Raw genomic sequence first — 20039 nt, 5'->3', positions numbered from 1 at the left:
CTCCGTTACAAATAAATGTCCTGCAAACAGAATCTTAGTTATGTTAGCATGGGCGACTGTGGCTCAGTGGAAGAGTGGATCGTCCTCCATTCGAGGGATTGGCAGTTCGATCCCCACCTCCCCCTGTCCACATGTCGAAGTGTCCTTGGGCAAGACACTGAACCCTGAATTGCTCCCTGTGCTGCGCATGGGTGTGTGAATGTGGTGTGAATGGTCAGATTAGATGGTCTGTAGATGTCCACTGACATCAGTGTGAATGTCTGTGTGAACGAGTGAATGTGACAAACACTGTGAAAGCGCCTTGAGTCATCAGAAGACTAGAAAGGCGCTTTATAAGTTCAAGTCCATTTAAAAAAAACAGCTAAAGTGTTAAAAGTACTCTGGAGTGTTCCACTATAATTAAATCTTGGATTACGATTATTACTGATGCTTTGATGTATAAGGATCATTTTACCGTTTACTACTTTATTGTTTAACTACTCTACACACTTGGTGATATTTTACTTTATAACACTACATCAGATTTTATACAGAACTCGTAGTTTAAAGTGAAATGCCGTGAAAACACTCCAGGAAAGTCTCTTTGCTAGCAACTCAACTCTGATTACAAGTCAACTAAACCCAGTTCAAGTCTCTGCGAGTGGATTTTCATACAGATCTAAAAATGAGTGGAAAGCAGTGTGTTTGTGAGTGGAAGGAAATCAAACCTACGGCACGCTGTACTTTGCATACACAGTGTTTGGTAGTGGAGTGAAATATGCACTTACAAATTGTTGCATCAATGCTTTCACCTCTGAAAGAAACCATTCTTCACATTGATTCATATTTTCCCATTCGATTGCTGAATCTAGTTCTACGGTTGTATTTTCTAACTTCTGCTGAAAGAGGTGAATTTATGAGCGCAGGACTTTTACTTGGACGGAGTTTATCTCCAGTGTAGCGTTGCCAGTTTCCCTTGGATAGGAAAAACCTGCTGTAACACAGTGATGGAGTGGGCCTGCACCTTCTCCCTCACTCACTCGCCCTTTCCTTCCTCCAGGTTCTCGCTGCAGTGAGCCGTGCTCAGAGGGCCTGTGGGGGCGCCACTGTAACCAGACCTGTTTCAAGCATTGCCCCAACAGTGACACATGTTTGAGGGAAACTGGAGCGTGTGTGTGTCGCCCAGGTTACTGGGGAGTCACCTGTCAGAACAGTGAGTCTCATATCGCACTCAAACCAGATGCGTACCGGACCGATAACATCTGCCTTGGCTTACTCTCTGTCCACTCGTCTCCCAGAATGCAGAGCTGGTGTGTACGGGGAGCAATGCAGCATGTCATGCCCGTCCTGTGGCCAGTCGTACCGCTGTCACCATGTAACGGGGGAGTGTGACTGTCCCCCTGGACACACTGGACCCGACTGCGATCAAGGTTGGCATTAACATCAGTAATCATCCAAACTAATTTAACATACGGCACAGAGGTTACAGACATCTCCTGCAATCAATCTCAATATAATCTAGTGCAGGTAATTTGACACATCACGTCGTGTGTTTTACAGTGTGTCCAGCTGGCTACTACGGCAAACAGTGCTCTGAAGTGTGTGTCAACTGTGCCAACAACTCCACCTGCGACCACCGGGACGGTCACTGTGAATGCTTGCCCGGCTGGACCGCTACCGACTGCTCCATACGTGAGTGCAACATCATGTAGCAACTAGAGAGGTGCATTTTCTGGAGGAAATGTCCCAGAGACATGAAATGTGACTGCTGAGAGAGGAAAAGAGGGGATGCTGCTTCACTCACATCCAAGAGGCACCTCAAGTATTCATTTACTGGTATTATGGGTGCAAGAACAACTGTTGGCACCACAATATACATGTTTACAGTTGTCATTCATGCTCTGTTAAGTGTTATTGTTTTGCTTATAATATGTTTAGTCTAATAGGGTCGATACTAATGATTAATTCATCATCATTCATCTTCAACCGCTTATCCCGGGGTCGGGGTCGCGGGGGGTGCTGGAGCCGATCCCAGCTGACATCGGGCGTGAGGCGGGGTCCACCCTGGACAGGACGCCAGTCTATCACAGGACACATAGAGACGAACAGAGACAGACAACCATTCACACCTACGGGTGATTTAGAGTCATCAATGAACCCAACACCTGCACGTCTTTGGACTGTGGGAGGAAACCGGAGAACCCGGAGAAAACCCACGCAGACACGGGGACAACATGCAAACTCCACACAGAAGGACCCCAGCCGGGATTTGAACCCCGGACCTTCTTGCTGTGAGGAGACAGTGAAGAAAGCGTCATTTCCCACATATTGCTTGTTATTCGACCAACAGTCCAAACCCCAAAGATCCGTCCTCTTTGTCAAACGAAAATAACTCAAACAATGAAATGATTGATCAGATTGCTGTGGATTAATTTTTTGTGGATCTACTAAAGACTCGATCAGCTCATCGTTGCTCTACAGCCCAATATTTCTACAGAACTTAAATTCATTCAGACAGATGAAATAAATAACACTAAGAAACAAGTATGGTGAAATACGACCACACAAGTGGAGCAGTATGATCTCTGCTTGTATCTAATGCACAGCGGTGTCGTGTACCTTGTGTCCTCCAGCCTGTGGTCCCGGTCGTTTTGGTCCGTTCTGCACTCAGACCTGCTCCTGTCCAACCAACCTCATGTGTGACCCGTACACTGGAGACTGTGCGTGTGAAAGTGAGGGAGAGGACTGTAAACAAGGTAAAGAGGCAAACAGGTTCCCCCCTGAATACATATTATACAGACTTTTATGTAATGCACGTCCTTGTTTGATCTCTAAGGTGGAGAGTTCATAAACGCTGCTGTACTCTCTCTTTCCACCCACTTGTTTGACAGACTCGTCCGAGCAGTCGGGGAGCGTCATGGTGCCTCTTCCTCCCGGTGAGAGGGAGTCATGGGGAGCCATCAGCGGCATCGTCGTTCTCGTCATCCTGGTGGTTTTGCTGCTGGCGTTGCTGCTGCTCTACCGCCGCCGGCAGAAGGACAAACAGAACAACACGCCCACCGTGTCTTTCTCCACCAGCCGCACTGTCAACTCTGAATACGCCGTTCCAGGTATGCAGATGTCACACACTGCATAGCGGAGTGGAAGAAGTACTTATTTGCTTAACTTACGTCTCCTAAAATATCTGACCTTGACTATACTGACTTGTTTGTGTGCATAGTTCAGACTCAGGACTCAGAAACAGTGGTAAAGTTCAACGGTTTACTCAGACTCAGGCAGACAGGCCAACAGTTTGGAAAATGGCAAACAGGACTCAGGAGAGGAGAAGCTAAACTCTTGGTCAGGGACAGAAGGCTGGGTCCATTTACCAGGATGCAGACGAAGCAGGGACTCAGGGACAGGCGAGGTCGGTACCGGGGAAGACAGGCAGAAGTCTTGCATGGCATAGAACAATCTGGCAAAGGAGTGAGTGTGGAGCTGGTGGTTATATGCTGGGCTGATTGCATGTGATGAGAGGCAGCTGTGTGCACAGGTGAGTAGAGTGAACTGATGAGGTGGGTGTGGCTGGATGAGGCAGGATAATGGAAAGCTACTGAGGGCTTAAAGACTGAACTGTGACAATAGTTTGTCACTAGAGAGGCGTTTGCACTCCTCTACTAAAGGGGGAGCAGTCTGTGCACTTCTCAGATCTGAGGTTCAAATGTCCCCCGGGCAAGCTCAGGTGGTACGTCACAGATTCAAAAGCCGATCAGTGTCTGATGTGCAAACGCCAGCAAAGCAACCTGACAACTCCAGGGCAGCACACTGCCATTATAGCTGCCATCACAGCTGCCGTCGTAGCTGCCATCGTAGCTGCCATCATAACTGCCATCATAGCTGCCATCATGGCTGCCATCGTAGCTGCCATCATAGCTGCCATCGTAGCTGCCATCGTAGCTGCCATCATAGCTGCCATTGTAGCTGCCATCATAGCTGCCATCGTAGCTGCCATCATAACTGCCATCATAGCTGCCATCATGGCTGCCATCGTAGCTGCCATCATAAGTGCCATCGTAGCTGCCATCACAACTGCCATCACAGCTGCCATCGTAGCTGCCATCGTAGCTGCCATCGTAGCTGCCATCGTAGCTGCCATCGTAGCTGCCATCACAGCTGCCATCGTAGCTGCCGGTTACTAACTATAAAAATACAAACACCAAATACAAAAGCTACCAGTGTGGCACCAGTGACTTCATGATTCTTCCTGACGGTTTTGGTCTTTTTCTAAACTACCCTTGCGAGAGACGAGAGGAAAAAGTAGTTTGCGTTTGCACTCGATAGAAAGATAGATCTGCATATTTGTAACAATGAGTGCAACAGATCTGAGGGTGATGTCTGGCATTTAACAATCGGCAATAACTGAAGTTATTTCATACATCAATTCCAAATAAGACGTCAGAACAAGCGAGACACTGACGCGTCTTGTGGTATTATTAATGCTCCTCAAACGTTGGATCCCAATTCCTATAAATCTCCTTTAGCTTTGGGCTTTTTAATGAGTTATTCATTTGAAAGTGACGCAGGTAGCACTGATAAATGACAACACGAGGATTGTTACGCCTGCAAAAGAGTCAAATATGATAAAGTGGAATGATTTCAAATGGCATGCAGTGACATTTAGGCAACAGAGGATATTTATCATTATTTTAAAAATAAAAAACATCATATTTTGATGTTTTTATGGTTGTTTTTGTTCATTATGTGGCTGTGGTCGTATCTCACTGTTGTTTTTGTAATTAGTGTTCCACAGAGGTGCGTTTTATTGACCATGAGGTCGTTTAACTGCAGCCGACGTGACGCCATGTGTTTGTTTTGGTCTGCAGACGTTCCTCACAGTTACCACCACTACTACTCCAACCCCAGCTACCACACACTGAGCCAGAACAGGCCGCCGCTGCCACACCTGCCCAACAACCACGACCGCACCATCAAGGTGAGTCTTACCGCTGTGACGGGGAGAAGTATGTAAGGTAACGATAAGAATCACAAACCATGTTCTGATCTTAACTTCTTACGTCAAAAGCACATTTTAACTCACAGAAAAAGCAGAAAAAGGTTCATTTCCTCTGCGTTCCTGATGTCTGATTGGTTTGTTTCTCTGTCTGTCAAACAGAACACCAATAACCAGCTGTTCTGCAGCGTGAAGAACATGGACCGGGAGAGACGCGGCCTGTTCGGGGTCGAGAGCAACGCCACTCTACCCGCAGACTGGAAACACCACGAGCCCCGCAAGGACTCAGGTCGGTCGGGGCGACTCTCCACTCTGTCCACTGAGAGGAGACTTATGCAAATAGACCTGCAGCTGTAGAGACCAATGAAACGAGCGGATTAACGTTTACGAGCTAATAAAAATAAGGAGTTGGTTTCCTGACATCCTGACCACAGCTGCATAAACATAATCAGTAAAACCTGCAATTTGCTGCGGATATAACCTTCTGCTAACACACCTACAAGTGTTTCCTTACTCAGGGAGTCAGTGGGAAATCTTTCAGGGGGACATTTGTTCGTGTTTATGAAGAAAATATGAGTGTGAGAAATACCTGTATTGATAAAAAGTAGGTGTAACAGAATCGCAGGAGTGTCCGTGCAGAGCAGAGACTCGCGGTAACAGCCGCGGAGGAAACCTCAAAGTTCTCTTTTATACAGAAACGTTTATCGAGCGTCACATTCCCAACAATGAGCATTTGATGCGAGGCTATAAAAACAATAAGGACTTCATAAAAAGCTGGAGCTGCGTTGCCAGCGTTCACTCACCTGCGACTGGTTTTGCGGATGACCTGCTTTTGATTAGTTTGCCATAAATGAAAACGAAGACGCCAGGATTTGACTTTGTTTTTATTGTTTCCAGGAGCTTTTGGAATCGATCGGAGCTACAGTTACAGCGCCAGCCTCGGAAAGTATTACAACAAAGGTAGTTTATCACCCTGTTTTCACCCTTTCCCCGCTTCTATTCTTCCAAACCTCCATCAGCGAGAGGATGCTACTTAAAACAATGGTGCAATAGCGCAACAAAGTGTTTCAGAATAAGATGCTTAGCGGTTTTGTTGCACGCCCTCACGGTTAAGTGCACGGACTGATGTTGATCCTGCTGATGTGTCTGACTCCGCGTGTTCTGACGCCCCTCTCTTCACTTCCCCGTGTGCCGACAGAGCTGAAGGACGCGGTGGCGGTGAGCAGCAGCTCTCTGAACAGCGAGAATCCTTACGCCACCATCAAAGACCTGCCGGGCCTGCCCTTCTGCCCCCCAGAGTGCAGCTACATGGAGATGAAGTCAGCCGTGCCCAGAGAGCGAGCGTACACCGAGATCAGCCCGCCACCGTTCAGCACGGCCACCTTACGCAGAGGTGAGCGGCACTTTAGACCTTTGCTTCTTCACATAACAGTTCATATTTATACTGTTCCTTTTAACCAACGTGACTTGTAAATGAGACCTACGTCATCATTATTACAGGAGAGTAGTTGAGAAGAGTCACATTTTCACCGTGTTCAAGGAAAACACACATGAATCAGTATTACGGTAAATGTGCCAGTGCTCATTTTGAACTGTAGTCCTCGTGTTCTGAGACCAGAGCAACAGTAAACAGTAAAACATCCGTGCAGTAAGTTACAGTAAGCCTGTGAATGTTCTCATGTGTCCAGGTCGTCGTTCTCCTCAAAGCAATTTCAGTCAAAAGCAACTGGACTTGGTTATTTGTCAGGAAGACGTTTCACCTCTCATCGACGACCAGTCCCAGCCTGGTCCTAGTCTTGGTCCAGTCCCAGCCTGGTCCTAGTCCTGGTCCAGTCCCAGCCTGGTCCTGGTCCTGGTCCAGTCCCAGCCTGGTCCTGGTCCTGGTCCTGGTCCTGGTCCTGGTCCTGGTCAGATGTGTACATGAACTGATGAAGCCTCTTGGATGAGAGGTGAAACGTCTTCCTGACAAAGAACCAAGTCCAGTTGCTTTTGGCTGGAATTGCTTTGAGGATTAGTACAGTAACACATCAACAGTATCTGCATGCAGTACACGGAGCCATGTGAGCAACGCAAGGCAATGAAACAGCCAAGCAAGACGGAGGAGAGCCCCACGCAAACACGCAGAGCTGCAAATAAGCATCAATGAAACCGAGTGACCCATCTGAGAATAGCACTTGTTCCCGTGAGCCAATCACACGCAGGAGACAGGGAGCTCTTCACTTTCATAAAGACTGAAGGGAAAAGGATATTCAATCATAATGGGGAGTCATTTAAAGGAGATGACAGGAAGTGGAAGAAGGCATAAGTAAACATATCGTCACAAGAGATTTAACACTGTAACTTAAAGAATAGCACCATAAGAAAGTTACAATGACCTTTTTTTACGCGTCTGTGCCGGCAATAACCGTGCCCAGAGGCATTATGTTCATGAAACCCTATGCTGATCATGACATTTCACACAAGTGTCTAATGACATGAAGTGATGGCATTTTATACTGACAAAGGTCAAAGGTCAACTTCACTGTGACATCATATTGTGTCGTGACTCAGCAACAGAAGGGGAGACATTTGTTCGGACACTGAATCAGTGACGCTAGATCTTGAAACTGTGCTGATTGTATAGATGTAAAGATGTGTGTGAAGCATCAAAGTTCCACTTAACACATCTTCACTAAATGTATTGTGTGAGTCCGGACGCTTTGGACGTAAACTGCAACTTGGCTGGTCGTCGGAGGCGAACGGGGAACGATTCTAGTGTCGATTTATCTGCTGATTATTGTCTCAATCAATTATTTGTTTTTTTAAAGTCAGAACACCAACAGTCTGTGACCACAGGGTATCCAAATAACTAGTGCATGAAATAAAGAGTGTGAAACGGCCGGGATGAGGATCAGCACCTCTGAATCTGAGGTCGTGGCTCTCAGCAGGAAACCGCTGGATTGCTTTATACCAGGTAGGGAATGAGTCCTGACCCCAAGTGAAGGAGTTGAAGTACCTCTGGATCTTGTTCATGAGTGAGGGGACGATGGAGCGTGAGTTTGGCCGGAGAATCAGAGCAGCGGGGGCGGTGCTGCAGTCGCTCTACCGCACCGTTGTGATGAAAAGAGAGCTGAGGAAGACAAAGCTCTGGATCTACCCTCAGTCCTGGTTCCTACCCTCACCTGTGGTCATGAAAGCTGGGTCGGGACCCAAAGAACCAGGTCCAAGCGTGTGAAATGTGTTTCCTCAGGAGGGGGGCTGGAGTCTCCCTTAGAGAGAGGGGGAGAAGTTCAGCATCCGTGAGGAACTCGGAGTAGAGCCGCTGCTCCTTTGTGTTGAAAGGAGCCAGTTGAGGTGGTTCAGGATCATCTGGTAAGGATGAACCCTGGGCGCCTCCCTAGGGAGGTGTTCCAAGCACGTCCAGCTGGGAGGAGGCCTCGGGGAAGACCCAGGACCAGGTGGAGAGATTAGATCTCCACACTGGCCTGGGAACGCCTCAGGATCCCCCAGTTAGAGCTGGTTAATGTGGCCCGGGAAAGGGAAGTTTGGGGTCCCCTGCTAAAGCTGCTGCCCTCGAGACCCGACCCCGGATAAGAGGCTGAAGATGAGATGAGATGAGATGAAATCCTCCGTTTTTAATTAAAAAATGACTTTAACAAGTATCTACATAGTCACTGAATCTGTCAATGGACCGACTGATCAATTCCTCTGCAGAACGTGTAAGAATCCATCATCCTTTCATCGTCTTTTAATCAGAATCAGAGACGGTGCACACAGACAGTCCTCGACCCATCCGAGAGAGCTGTTCACGTCTTCGTAAAAAGCTCATTAAGCTTCTCTCAGAGTCCCGATCAGTCAAACATTAGAAGAGGAGGAGAGCTCTGACAGATGGGGAGGACGGGCGTCCTGAAGGCAGAGGCTGATGAATGCACAACTGTTTACAGGGAAGAGGAGAAGCAGCAGAGAGGATGCTCTTTTTATTAGTCCTGCATTTTACTGTAGACGCCACTGATCCATCAACATGGAGTCAGACTAATAAACGACGATGGGAAACACGTGTTGTCGTGGGTTAGGAGAATCCAATCCTTAGATTAATGGAAATGTGGGCTCGGGATCTCAATGGTTCTTTTCCTGAGGTGACGCACAATAGCACCTGTTTGGATCCTGGTAGTCTGGAGCGATACCGGGTGAGGAAAAGTGAGATAAAGCAGCCCTCCCTGCATCAATATCTGTCATTTACGCTCCATCTGTTGGAGGCAGGAGACCGTGATTTATGACGGGAGAGGAACGTTTGTATCAGGTCAGCTCTGCCTGCGTCGTTTCATAAACTCTGAACTTAAAATCAGTGATTCTGAAGTTAGAAACGGGGTTCTTGGGATCATCGAGCGTTTCGTTTCCTTTTTCCATATGAAGACTTTAAGATTGTGATAAGACTTTTCACACACTATTTACTTCATCTTCCCCCATTTAACATGTTTTATATGGTTTATGGTTGAACGTTCATGACCCAAAGAATGAGGTCACGGGTACGAAAAGAGAGCTGAGGAAGACAAAGCTCTGGATCTACCGCTCAGTCCTGGTTCCTACCCTCACCTGTGGTCATGAAAGCTGGGTCAGGACCCAAAGAACCAGGTCGCGGGTACAAGCGTGTGAAATGTGTTTCCTCAGGAGGGGGTCTGGAGTCTCCCTTAGAGAGAGGGGGAGAAGTTCAGCATCCGTGAGGAACTCGGAGTAGAGCCGCTGCTCTTTTGTGTTGAAAGGAGCCAGTTGAGGTGGTTCAGGATCATCTGGTAAGGATGAACCCTGGGCGCCTCCCTAGGGAGGTGTTCCAGGCACGTCCAGCTGGGAGGAGGCCTCGGGGAAGACCCAGTACCAGGTGGAGAGATTAGATCTCCACACTGGCCTGGGAACGCCTCAGGATCCCCCAGTTAGAGCTGGTTAATGTGGCCCGGGAAAGGGAAGTTTGGGGTCCCCTGCTAAAGCTGCTGCCCCCGAGACCCGACCCCGGATAAGAGGCTGAAGATGAGATGAGATGGTTTAACATATGGTTCATAAAACACCCTGCTGTGATCTGTGTGTGTTTTTATTCACATTTTTTATTATTACAAATGTCTTGCAAGTAATTCCTGCTTCAAAAATCCATTAATTCATTCATTTGTATGATTTGATCAGGGTGTCGCGTCCCTTCATTCGTCTCGTATCACTCTTTTTTTATTACACGTTTATAAAAGTTGTTTGTTTGAGGACAAAGGTTAAAACCGTGTGTTGATTTTGGCGTCAGCGTCCACACTCTGTACCACTTTGACTTTATAAAACAATTAAATTAGTAAAAATCCTATTAAACTAAACCCTTAGTTGGAGAGATTTCACCATTTACACGACTATAACTAAATCTCGAGAGCGACCGGTCGAGTCTGGGTCAGGAGCGGATTAGAGGCATGAAAAAACGTCTTTCAACAAGTGCTCTGCGCCGCCCTGCAGCATCAAACCCACCAGAGCAAAGAGGGGGGGGGGGGGGGTCTATTTAAAGCAACAGCACGGAGAATAGTCAAAGTGCAGTCGCTGAAGCTTTCAGACGACTCAAGGTCCCAAAAACCTAAAAGGTGATCAGCAGATATGGGATTATTAGTGTTGTAGTGGAATAAGAGGTGGATTATTTGGCTCTAAAGGTGTTTGTTGTCTCTTCTGTCATCTATTACACTTCCTGACGCATCATCCACCTTCACAGGTTTGGGATTTGTGATATGGGACTACATGAATACAATTGATATCACTCATGTGTCCATCTCCTCCCCCTCCAGAGCGTCAGAGTTCCCTCGGCCACGCTCCACACGAGGACCCCCAGAGCCACTACGACCTCCCCGTCAACAGCCACATCCCGGGACACTACGACCTGCCTCCTGTCCGCCGCCCCCCCTCCCCCCGGAGAACACCTCAGTGACAGTCGCAGCAGCACAGCACGCCTCCTCCCTCCTCACTTTGGGGATCATTTTGCCAAAAGAGGACACGTTTTCACTCTTCTCTGCCAATCAGAGCTGCAGAGCTGCAGACCAGCGCCTAGTGTCTAGTGTCCGTCCCACTCCCCTCCCCTGTCAACTCAACACCGCCCCTCTGTGGACTAAAGTGGCACTCGCTTCACCATGACAGACTTGTGATCCAGGCTGGGGAGCCAGCAGGCTGCGGTGAGGAGGAGGGCTGGACTGTGGAGACGCCAGCGGGGCTTCAGCTCCTCATGGGGAAAACTCACCAGGATTTATGGTTAAAAGCAGGAACTTGGGAAAGTTTATGATTATGAACTCATGTTAACAAGCTGTAATTGAGGTTTTGCTTGCTACTGATCGGCTGGTGTGCACGTTCAAAGGGCCCCTTAATCTTGTCTTCTTTAAAAAACGACTAATGAACGCATTGATGTTTCTTTGGAAGGCGGCTTTGGATGAACTCGTCCCAATGTCGTCAAACTCAAAAAAGGAAAGAGACAAAAGGTCACAGGAGCGTTTTAAAGATGTTCTCAGACACATACGACGTCCTTTTATACAGCGAATAACTGCCAGTCTTTGCTCCGAGACACATTATTGTTGATATTCTGCTTTTTAGGAATCTGGAGAAGTCGAGTTGCTCCAAACATCTGTCGCCAAGAGGAACCGCGTTTAATAATTCATATCACTCCTTTTCTCCAGCAACGATGAAACACATGCGTCTCACTCATCGCTGCTGTCAGACGACATCTTTGTAAATATAGAAATGAACATATTGTTAGCACGGTAACGTAGAACAGCCCTATTTTGTATGATGTTTTAAAGGGTTAGTGCACAAAGATTACACACTTTCTGCGCTTAAAGACACCAAAAGCTCATAAACACAAACATTTTTTATGTTAAAAAATAAACCATCAACACAACAAAGCAGCATTATGAATGTCAGTGCAGGGTCCCGCTGCAGCTTCTGTGCTTGTGTGGTATTTAAAGGGCCGGTTCACCCAAAAATACCAGCAAAGAAAGCCTCCCTTTAAAGAGCAACTCTGACTTAAGTAGTTTTAAATAGTTGTGTGTAAACCAGAGTCTCGCATCGCCTCTAAATACGTGTTAAAATGCTGCGTTTTGTATCAAATGAGTGTAATTGTTCAGTTAGATGATAGAAACCCTGTTTACCATAAAGAATGTACATTGAGCTTCTTTGTTTTTTACATATGGACATATATTTTTGAATGTAACCATGGCAACATGTGTATATAATGTAAATAAAAATGGCTGCACTTTTCACCCGTGGTTTTTGTTTTTTGACGTCACAGAAATAACGACGAGTCAGTGGGAGAGAGAATCATTTTACTCAGGATTATTTTAGAAAAGCAAAAACAAACACAAAGAAACATTCATTATATGGACTGAATGGCTTTTAACAGCATTGGTATCTTCGACACACATCCTACTTCAAGCTAAGAACAACTTTGGCATCAAAGCTGGAGACACAAAATCCCTTTCAGCGACATTTTAAACCCTCGAGACTTTAACGGGGAGGGTTCAGGGCTTCACAGAGGTCTCTCTAGACCAGGGGTGTCAAACTCAGGCCCGTGGGCCAAATCTGGTCCACGGTGTAGTTATATTTGGCCAACAAGATCATATTAAGGTTCTGTGAGAGCTGGCCCACGAGTGTAAAGCACATACACTTCTACTTTTCTACTTTTGCTACCAGTCTCTGCAGACACACTTAATCCACCCCTCCCCAAAAACGACCCAAAGAAAGATGGAGGACAGGAGCTTTCAGCAGCGCTGGGAGGCAGACTATCTGTCTTTTTTTTTCTTTTTTAGTAAAGAAAGATGAAAACACCACAAAAAAGTGAAGAAACGACTAAAAACAGACGCAAAACACAACAAAAAAGTGAAGAAACGACTAAAAACAGACGCAAAACACCTCAAAATGTGAAAAAATTACTAAAAATTGACACAAACACCACAAAAACATGACAAAAGTACTATAAACAGACACGAAACACCACAAAAACGTGACAAAACGCCTAAAAACAGACGCAAAACATCACAAAACTACTAAAAACAGATGAAAACACCACAAAAAGACAACAAAATGACTAAAAACGGACACAAAACAACACAAAAACATGACAGAACGACTAAAAACACACGCAAAACACCACAAAAACATGAAAAAACGACTAAAAACAGACACAAAACACCACAAAAACATGACAAAACGACTAAAAACACACGCAAAACACCACAAAAACGACCCAAAGAAAGATGGAGGACAGGAGCTTTCAGCAGATGATCTGTGTGTGAAGGTAAAGAGCTGTTTGTCACCGTGGCTGTAACCAAAGAATCAAACATGAGAAACACCACGACAAGAACAAGGAGCTGCACTGGAAAGGTTCAACGTTTCACATCTGGAGAGAAGGAACACATGCACATCTGCAGTTCATATATATTTTTTTTAAGTTGGAGTTTGACACCCCTGCTTTAGACTCTCTGTCACATAAAAATACATCTGTGATTTCTGTTAGTTCCTTTGTTCTCGTTTAAATTAAACCAACATATAAATGTTAAAGAGCGTCTGTCTGTGCAGAAAACACTGAAACAAGACAGTGACGATCTGTCCGACAGTCCTGACCACACCCTTTAGATGATCTGCACTGTGAGTGGGAAGACTCAGTGAACAGTTGCATATATTTCACTAGTACACACAGTCATCACGTCTCAACAGTTACATGCACCAGATGAACACTTCCTCAATTATAAACCTGGTATCTCGGCCGTTTCTCCAACGATTGTCACGGACCCTTTAAGGCACTTTTGGGATCATAGTGTCATGATTAGACGTCTGCTCAAGGCAAAGGAAACATAATCTCATGTGGCACAAAGACCATCTAAGAAGTACAACACACACACACACACACAAAAACAAAACAGCTATCAAGTACTTTCCGCAAATGCCTTGATAAGCTTTTTCACTGGGGTATAAACGACTTAAGCTGCCGGACTACAGTACAAATCTACCTGCTGTGCTTATTTGGCGAGGTCCTGGATAAAAGCAGCGCGTGAAGCTGTAGTATAGAAACCCCACAATCCTGTTCCCGTCCCAAAATCATGCCCAGGGGGAGGGGGGGGGGGATTTGCAAAGCCAGTAAAAGCTTAAGAGGAAAAGAGGAAATAAGCCCTTATGACCAGTTTTTAGGAGCAACGCAGAATCAGACGGCTGAGGGTCACGAGGCTGCGATACGAGGCACGCGCTCGAAGAACGGTGAGCGTTGTTTTACGTCCTCTGAAGGCACTTTTGTGTTTCTGCTCAAACAAAAGCTGTAACGAAGTCCAGACCTGCTTCCACCAACAACTGGACCAGGACCAGGACCAGGATCAGGACCAGGCTGGGACTGGACCAGCACTAACCAAGTCCAGACCTACTTCCACCAACAACTGGACCAGGACCAGGACCAGGCTGGGACTGGACCAGCACTAACCAAGTCCAGACCTACTTCCACCAACAACTGGACCAGGACCAGGACCAGGCTGGGACTGGACCAGCACTAACCAAGTCCAAACCTACTTCCACCAACAACTGGACCAGGACCAGGACCAGGCTGGGACTGGACCAGCACTAACCAAGTCCAGACCTACTTCCACCAACAACTGGACCAGGACCAGGACCAGGCTGGGACTGGACCAGCACTAATCAAGTCCAGACCTACTTCCACCAACAACTGGACCATGACCAGGCCCAGGCTGGGACTGGACCAGCACTAACCAAGTCCAGACCTACTTCCACCAACAACTGGACCAGGACCAGGACCAGGACCAGGCTGGGACTGGACCAGCACTAACCAAGTCCGAACCTACTTCCACCAACAACTGGACCAGGACCAGGACCAGGCTGGGACTGGACCAGCACTAACCAAGTCCGAACCTACTTCCACCAACAAGTGGACCAGGACCAGGCCCAGGCTGGGACTGGACCAGCACTAACCAGGTCCAAACCAACTTCCCACCAACGACGGCCGTTGACACTTGAACACAAAGGGTCCCAGTGACGTCATCGGCCTGTGAGAGGTTAAAAGGCTCGGTAACGTGTCTCCAAACTGCCGTTGCAGCAGCTCTCTATCACAATAATCCTCATTATGTTGAATAAGCGGGAGAAACCCTACGAATACTCACTGTATGCAAAGACCCGTACGTGTTCCTGATTCTCCCCCAGGTAGAAAACAAATCCTACTTTTTCCTATCGTCATCATCACAAAACATCTTTGGCTTTACTTAATAAGGCAACATGAGTTACACAAGTATAACATTCAACGTATGCAGTAAACAATAATTCCATATTTTTTTTACACGTTCAAGAGACAAACCAAAAACATCTCTCTGGGACCGAATCGCAGAAATATATAAATTCATCTTAAATAATTATTTTCATCTGTGTGCATCATAGCAGCTCAACTGTATGATCTGAACGCACACAGAAGATGCACTGGGACGTGTGTGTGTCTGAGGCTGAGGCTGGAAAAACACACACACACCTGCCGAACACCCTGAGCTTATTGGACTTTGGCTTTCTTTGGACGCTTTCCCCGACGTCCTTTATCAAACACAAGCGACATTTATACGGTTTCTCTGGAGCACCGTAAAATGGCACAGTGCGGTTCTGAAAAAAATGTAAACATCGCCTTAAATAAAGGTCGATTCGACGGGACGTGAACATGATTAACAAAGCCCGCGGGAGTAACTCTCCTGTTGTCCGTACGGCTGCGGAGACGGATCCCTGACGGGGTTCACCGGCTGTGCGGGGGGGGGGGAGTGGTGACAGCGGCGCCATTAAAGGTGAAACCCCGGCTCGGATCGAAGCGCGAGCACTGGTCAAATGGAGCTCTGTGTGTGTGTGTGTGTGTGTGTGTGTGTGTGTGTGTGTGTGTGTGTGTGTGTGTGTGTGTGTGTGTGTGTGTGTGTGTGTGTGTGTGTGTGTGTGTGTGAGAGAGCACAAGCACTGGTCAAATGGAGCTCTGTGTGTGTGTGTGTGTGTGTGTGTGTGTGTGTGTGTGTGTGTGAGAGAGCACAAGCACTGGTCAAATGGAGCTCTGTGTGTGTGTGTGTGTGTGTGTGTGTGTGTGTGTGTGTGTGTGTGTGTGTGTGTGTGTGTGAGAGAGAGCACAAGCACTGGTCAAATGGAGCTCTGTGTGTGTGTGTGTGTGTGTGTGTGTGTGTGTGTGTGTGTGTGTGTGTGTGTGTGTGTGAGAGAGAGCACAAGCACTGGTCAAATGGAGCTCTGTGTGTGTGTGTGTGTGTGTGTGTGTGTGTGTGTGTGTGTGTGTGTGTGTGTGTGTGTGTGTGTGAGAGAGAGCACAAGCACTGGTCAAATGGAGCTCTGTGTGCGTCTGTGCGTGTGTGTGTGTGTGTGCGTGTGTGTGTGAGAGAGCACACGCACTGGTCAAATGGAGCTCTGTGTGTGCGCGTGTGTGTGTGTGTGTGTGTGTGTGTGTGTGTGTGTGTGTGTGTGTGTGTGTGTGTGTGTGTGTGTGTGTGTGTGTGTGTGTGTGTGAGAGAGAGAGAGAGCACAAGCACTGGTCAAATGGATCGAAGCTCAAGCGCTGGTCAAATGGAGCTCTGTGTGCGTCTGTGTGTGCGCGTGTGTGTGTGTGTGTGTGTGTGTGTGTGTGTGTGCGTGTGTGTGTGAGAGAGAGCGACAGACAGATAGTTTGCAAGAAGCGCAGGACGAGCGTTAGCACAGCACACATGCAATAACATAACTTGAATAACTCAAAAGCCCCTTTTCCCCCAAAAAAACCCTGAAGCGCTTCAAAACCTGCAGATTAATCTGAATAGAAAACAAAGATCATGTAAAAAAAAACAATAATAACAACAACAACAACAACCCAACAGCAGAACATGATGGTATGAAATCTTCCTTATGGGCTGCAGGAGGCGGTGGGCTCAGGTGAGGTGCTGTCTGGTTGTTTACATGACGGAGCAGTTCTCCGGCTTGGCGCGGCCCTGGAGGAGGAAGCGACAGTTGTGCGTTAAAATGTGCACGACAGAGAAAACAGCTGTTAACTCAGAGCGTCTGTTTATGCCTCATCTTTATGTTCTAAACATGTTGAGAATGATTGGACATTTTGAGTCGTGGTGCACGGAAATAATGAAGTTCAACGACGTGAATATCGTCAAACACTCGCTCGCTCCTCCGACAAGTCTCGGTTCTCTTGGACCCTGGGAAAGGAAGGAAAACTGGTGGAGTGAGTTGTTGAGTGGAAAAGACGTCTGTGTTTGATTCAGTGTGGATCTAATTCACTGATCAGGACTTGTTTTAGTGAAGAAATCTTCAGATTTGAAAAAGTTCCAGTAGGAAAGGAGGGAAATACTCTCACTGCAGTCCTGCATGTGACCCTGCAAGATCCTAGGCAATCTAACGCGGAGGATGAAGGGTTGAGGGTCACCGCAAGAATGACGCACATCAACCGAGAGAGCAAACATCTCACGGTAGCGGCTGAAACATCTGGAACACCTGTGTGTTATTGTGTGTGAATTATGCAGTTTATAGCTGTGAGATCCCTCTGTTACCTTGACAGCGCACGTGCCACGTTGCTTGTGTTTTGCTGGAGCGACCTACGCAGCGTGCTGTTGTTGTCTCTGCGGTCATGAGTGGATTTTTAACATCTCAGGGTAGCGACTGAAACATCTGAAACACCTGTGTGTTATTGTGTGTTATCATGAGCGGCTCTATTGTTGGAGTTTTGAGAGTTGTTCCCATGTTACAGCTTCACAAATACATCACACACACACACACACACACACACACACACACACACACACACACACACACACACACACACACACACACACACACACACACACACACACACACACACACACACACACACACACACACACACACACACACACACACACACACACACACACACACACACACACACACACACACACACACACACACACACACACACACACACACATGCAGAGCTTGATTTGTACTTTTAGGACTGTTGAATCGTTTTATGTGTGCGAGTATAAACTTGTCTAATCCCATTTTCATTCGCTCTCTCGTTGGGTTGAACTTGAGAGAGCTGCTCTGGTGTGGTTTTTTATTCTCATTGGTTGTTGGGAGGCCGCTCTCGGTCAGATTCCTCTGTTACCTTGACGCCGCACGTGCCACGTTGCTCGTGTTTTGCTGTAGCGAGCTACGCAGCGTGCCGTTGTTGTCTCTGAGGTCCTTAGTGGATTTTTATTTGCATGTTCTCTACAGGTCAGTGAGAAGAGTCACAGCAAAGTCATTTTTTTTCATGTTTTCAGTCACATCACGTGTGTTTCATGGATGAAACATGATTCTGAATCAAGTGTCCTGTAACTTTAAAGTCTTCGTCCTGCAGCTGTCCGACTGAACAACCTGCACTGCTCCCAGTCGACCACACAGGGGTGTCAGAGTGATCCAGGAAAGCTCCGCTGTGGCTGCAGGTTTTCAGTCCAACCAATCATAAACACACCTGGTCCAACAAATCAACTGTGTGAAGGCAGTTCAGGTGAGTGAGTAAGTCGAGTCAGGTGTGTTGTGGCTTGGTTGGACTGAAAACCTGCAGCCACAGCGGAGCTTTACTGGATCAGTTTGACACATGTGACACCAAAACTGACCATAACTGCACCCTAACGTTCACTCGACAGTGTGAAACACTTCGCTCGGGTGAATTTCAATCAATACCTTGGTGTAAATTTAAAATATTGTATTTATTGTTCCTGTTATTCTTGTATTTTATACTTCCCTGTGTTGATATTGTTCATATTTTTCTATATGTTTCTACAATTTCTTATTTCTAAGTGATGCTTCTTCCATGTTTGCTGCTGTAATGAGGACGTTTTACCTAATAAAGGAAAATCTTATCTGCATTAGACTGTGACATGATTGAAGACTCTGCTGAAGCCTGACGTCACAACAGTTTCACATCCATCTGTACTTTGAGACGTAATCGGTGTCATTTCACAAACGGTAAATGGACTTTTCTGGTATTTTCAGAGCGCCTTTCTCTTCTCTCAAGCCGCCGATCTTCCACCGTCTTTACCTCCTGAGCCACAGTCGTCCATTCATCATCAATCATATCATGTTCATGTTGTAACACAGTAACTGTACGGTACCTTCCGGGCCTCGTTGGTCCCCATGAAAAAGGAATGTCCCACGAGGGCTTCAGGTAGACCCCCGCTGCCGCAACCGCCCGAGCGGTCCGATGTCTGCCCGCAGGAGTCGCAGATCACCGTGCGGCTCCGCAGGTTGTACTCGTTGTCTGCGCCGCTCGTGCTGTGAGCTCCCTGCAGACACACACACACACACACACCAGGGTTAGTTAACACTGCCGCTCTACTGGGAGATGCTGCTGCCTGAGCAGAGGAGGTATTCACCATGTCGTCATCGTCATCTTCGTGGAACAGGGTGCGAGTAACTTTCCTCATGGCCATTTCCTGATGGAACAAAGTGACAGAGTAATTCAGTTATTGCAACTTTAAAAAGGAACAGAAACATGAGACAAGTTTGAACATTTGCAGGTGAAGTCAGACCTCTCCGTTGGCGTTGACGAGGGAGGTCTGGAGGAGGTCGCCGGTGCCCCAGGAGCTCTGGTTCTTCCACACCAGGTCAGTGGGGGGGTTGTGGGTTCCACCGCCAGATGCAGCCCAGATCTGCAAAGGTCGAAGGTCGGAGTTTGTGAACTTGAGTCATTTTTAAGACGCTTCTGACAGATTCAATATTTAAAAAGGAGTCCTGTTGATTCTTTCTGTTTACATTCAAAGCGACGTGTGTGTCCTCGAGGCCTGTCGAATGCATTTCCTCCCACAGAAATATTTTTTTAAGACGATTAAAAAATTATTTATATCCACGTTTGCAGTTTTAAGTTCGCAGTCATGCATTTTGGCGCACAGATACTTTTCTCCGCGCATCACTGCCACCTATTGATCATTGAAAAAGTGTCGAGAATGTGTTTTCTGTCCCGCAGGCTCGTGCGTGCGCCCACAGCACAAACAAAATGGGGACGCACTCATCAAAACATTGCTCCCAAGCACTACTGGTGGTCAAAGAAAGAGAGCACCTTTATGTGTTG

At 47.0% G+C, this 20039-nt stretch overlaps 2 protein-coding genes across 5 annotated transcripts in view; one reads left to right on the top strand and one right to left on the bottom strand.

Moving 5' to 3' along the window:
* pear1 (platelet endothelial aggregation receptor 1) overlaps window positions 1-12207 on the top strand; it is a 72734-nt gene extending 60527 nt beyond the window's left edge. For both annotated transcript variants that reach the window (XM_083919004.1, XM_083919003.1), the window contains exons 14-23: window positions 1040-1192; window positions 1278-1409; window positions 1540-1671; window positions 2613-2735; window positions 2871-3089; window positions 4842-4951; window positions 5132-5258; window positions 5867-5929; window positions 6168-6362; window positions 10750-12207. In XM_083919004.1, coding sequence (XP_083775130.1) covers window positions 1040-1192; window positions 1278-1409; window positions 1540-1671; window positions 2613-2735; window positions 2871-3089; window positions 4842-4951; window positions 5132-5258; window positions 5867-5929; window positions 6168-6362; window positions 10750-10889 — 1394 coding nt within the window. In that variant the 3' untranslated portion in view covers window positions 10890-12207. The remainder of the gene's footprint in view (window positions 1-1039; window positions 1193-1277; window positions 1410-1539; window positions 1672-2612; window positions 2736-2870; window positions 3090-4841; window positions 4952-5131; window positions 5259-5866; window positions 5930-6167; window positions 6363-10749) is intronic.
* Window positions 12208-12249: 42 nt separating this feature from the next.
* Window positions 12250-20039, bottom strand: part of LOC310950964 (lamin-A-like) — a 37850-nt gene continuing 30060 nt past the window's right edge. For all 3 annotated transcript variants that reach the window (XM_083919008.1, XM_083919007.1, XM_083919009.1), the window contains exons 10-13: window positions 19501-19620; window positions 19345-19404; window positions 19084-19254; window positions 12250-16932 (exon numbers count right to left, since the gene is read on the bottom strand). In XM_083919008.1, coding sequence (XP_083775134.1) covers window positions 16897-16932; window positions 19084-19254; window positions 19345-19404; window positions 19501-19620 — 387 coding nt within the window. In that variant the 3' untranslated portion in view covers window positions 12250-16896. The remainder of the gene's footprint in view (window positions 16933-19083; window positions 19255-19344; window positions 19405-19500; window positions 19621-20039) is intronic.

This window comes from Echiichthys vipera (assembly GCF_963691815.1).
Source record: "Echiichthys vipera genome assembly, chromosome: 8".
NCBI lineage: Eukaryota > Metazoa > Chordata > Actinopteri > Perciformes > Trachinidae > Echiichthys > Echiichthys vipera.
This window is presented reverse-complemented; position numbering and strand designations above follow the sequence as displayed.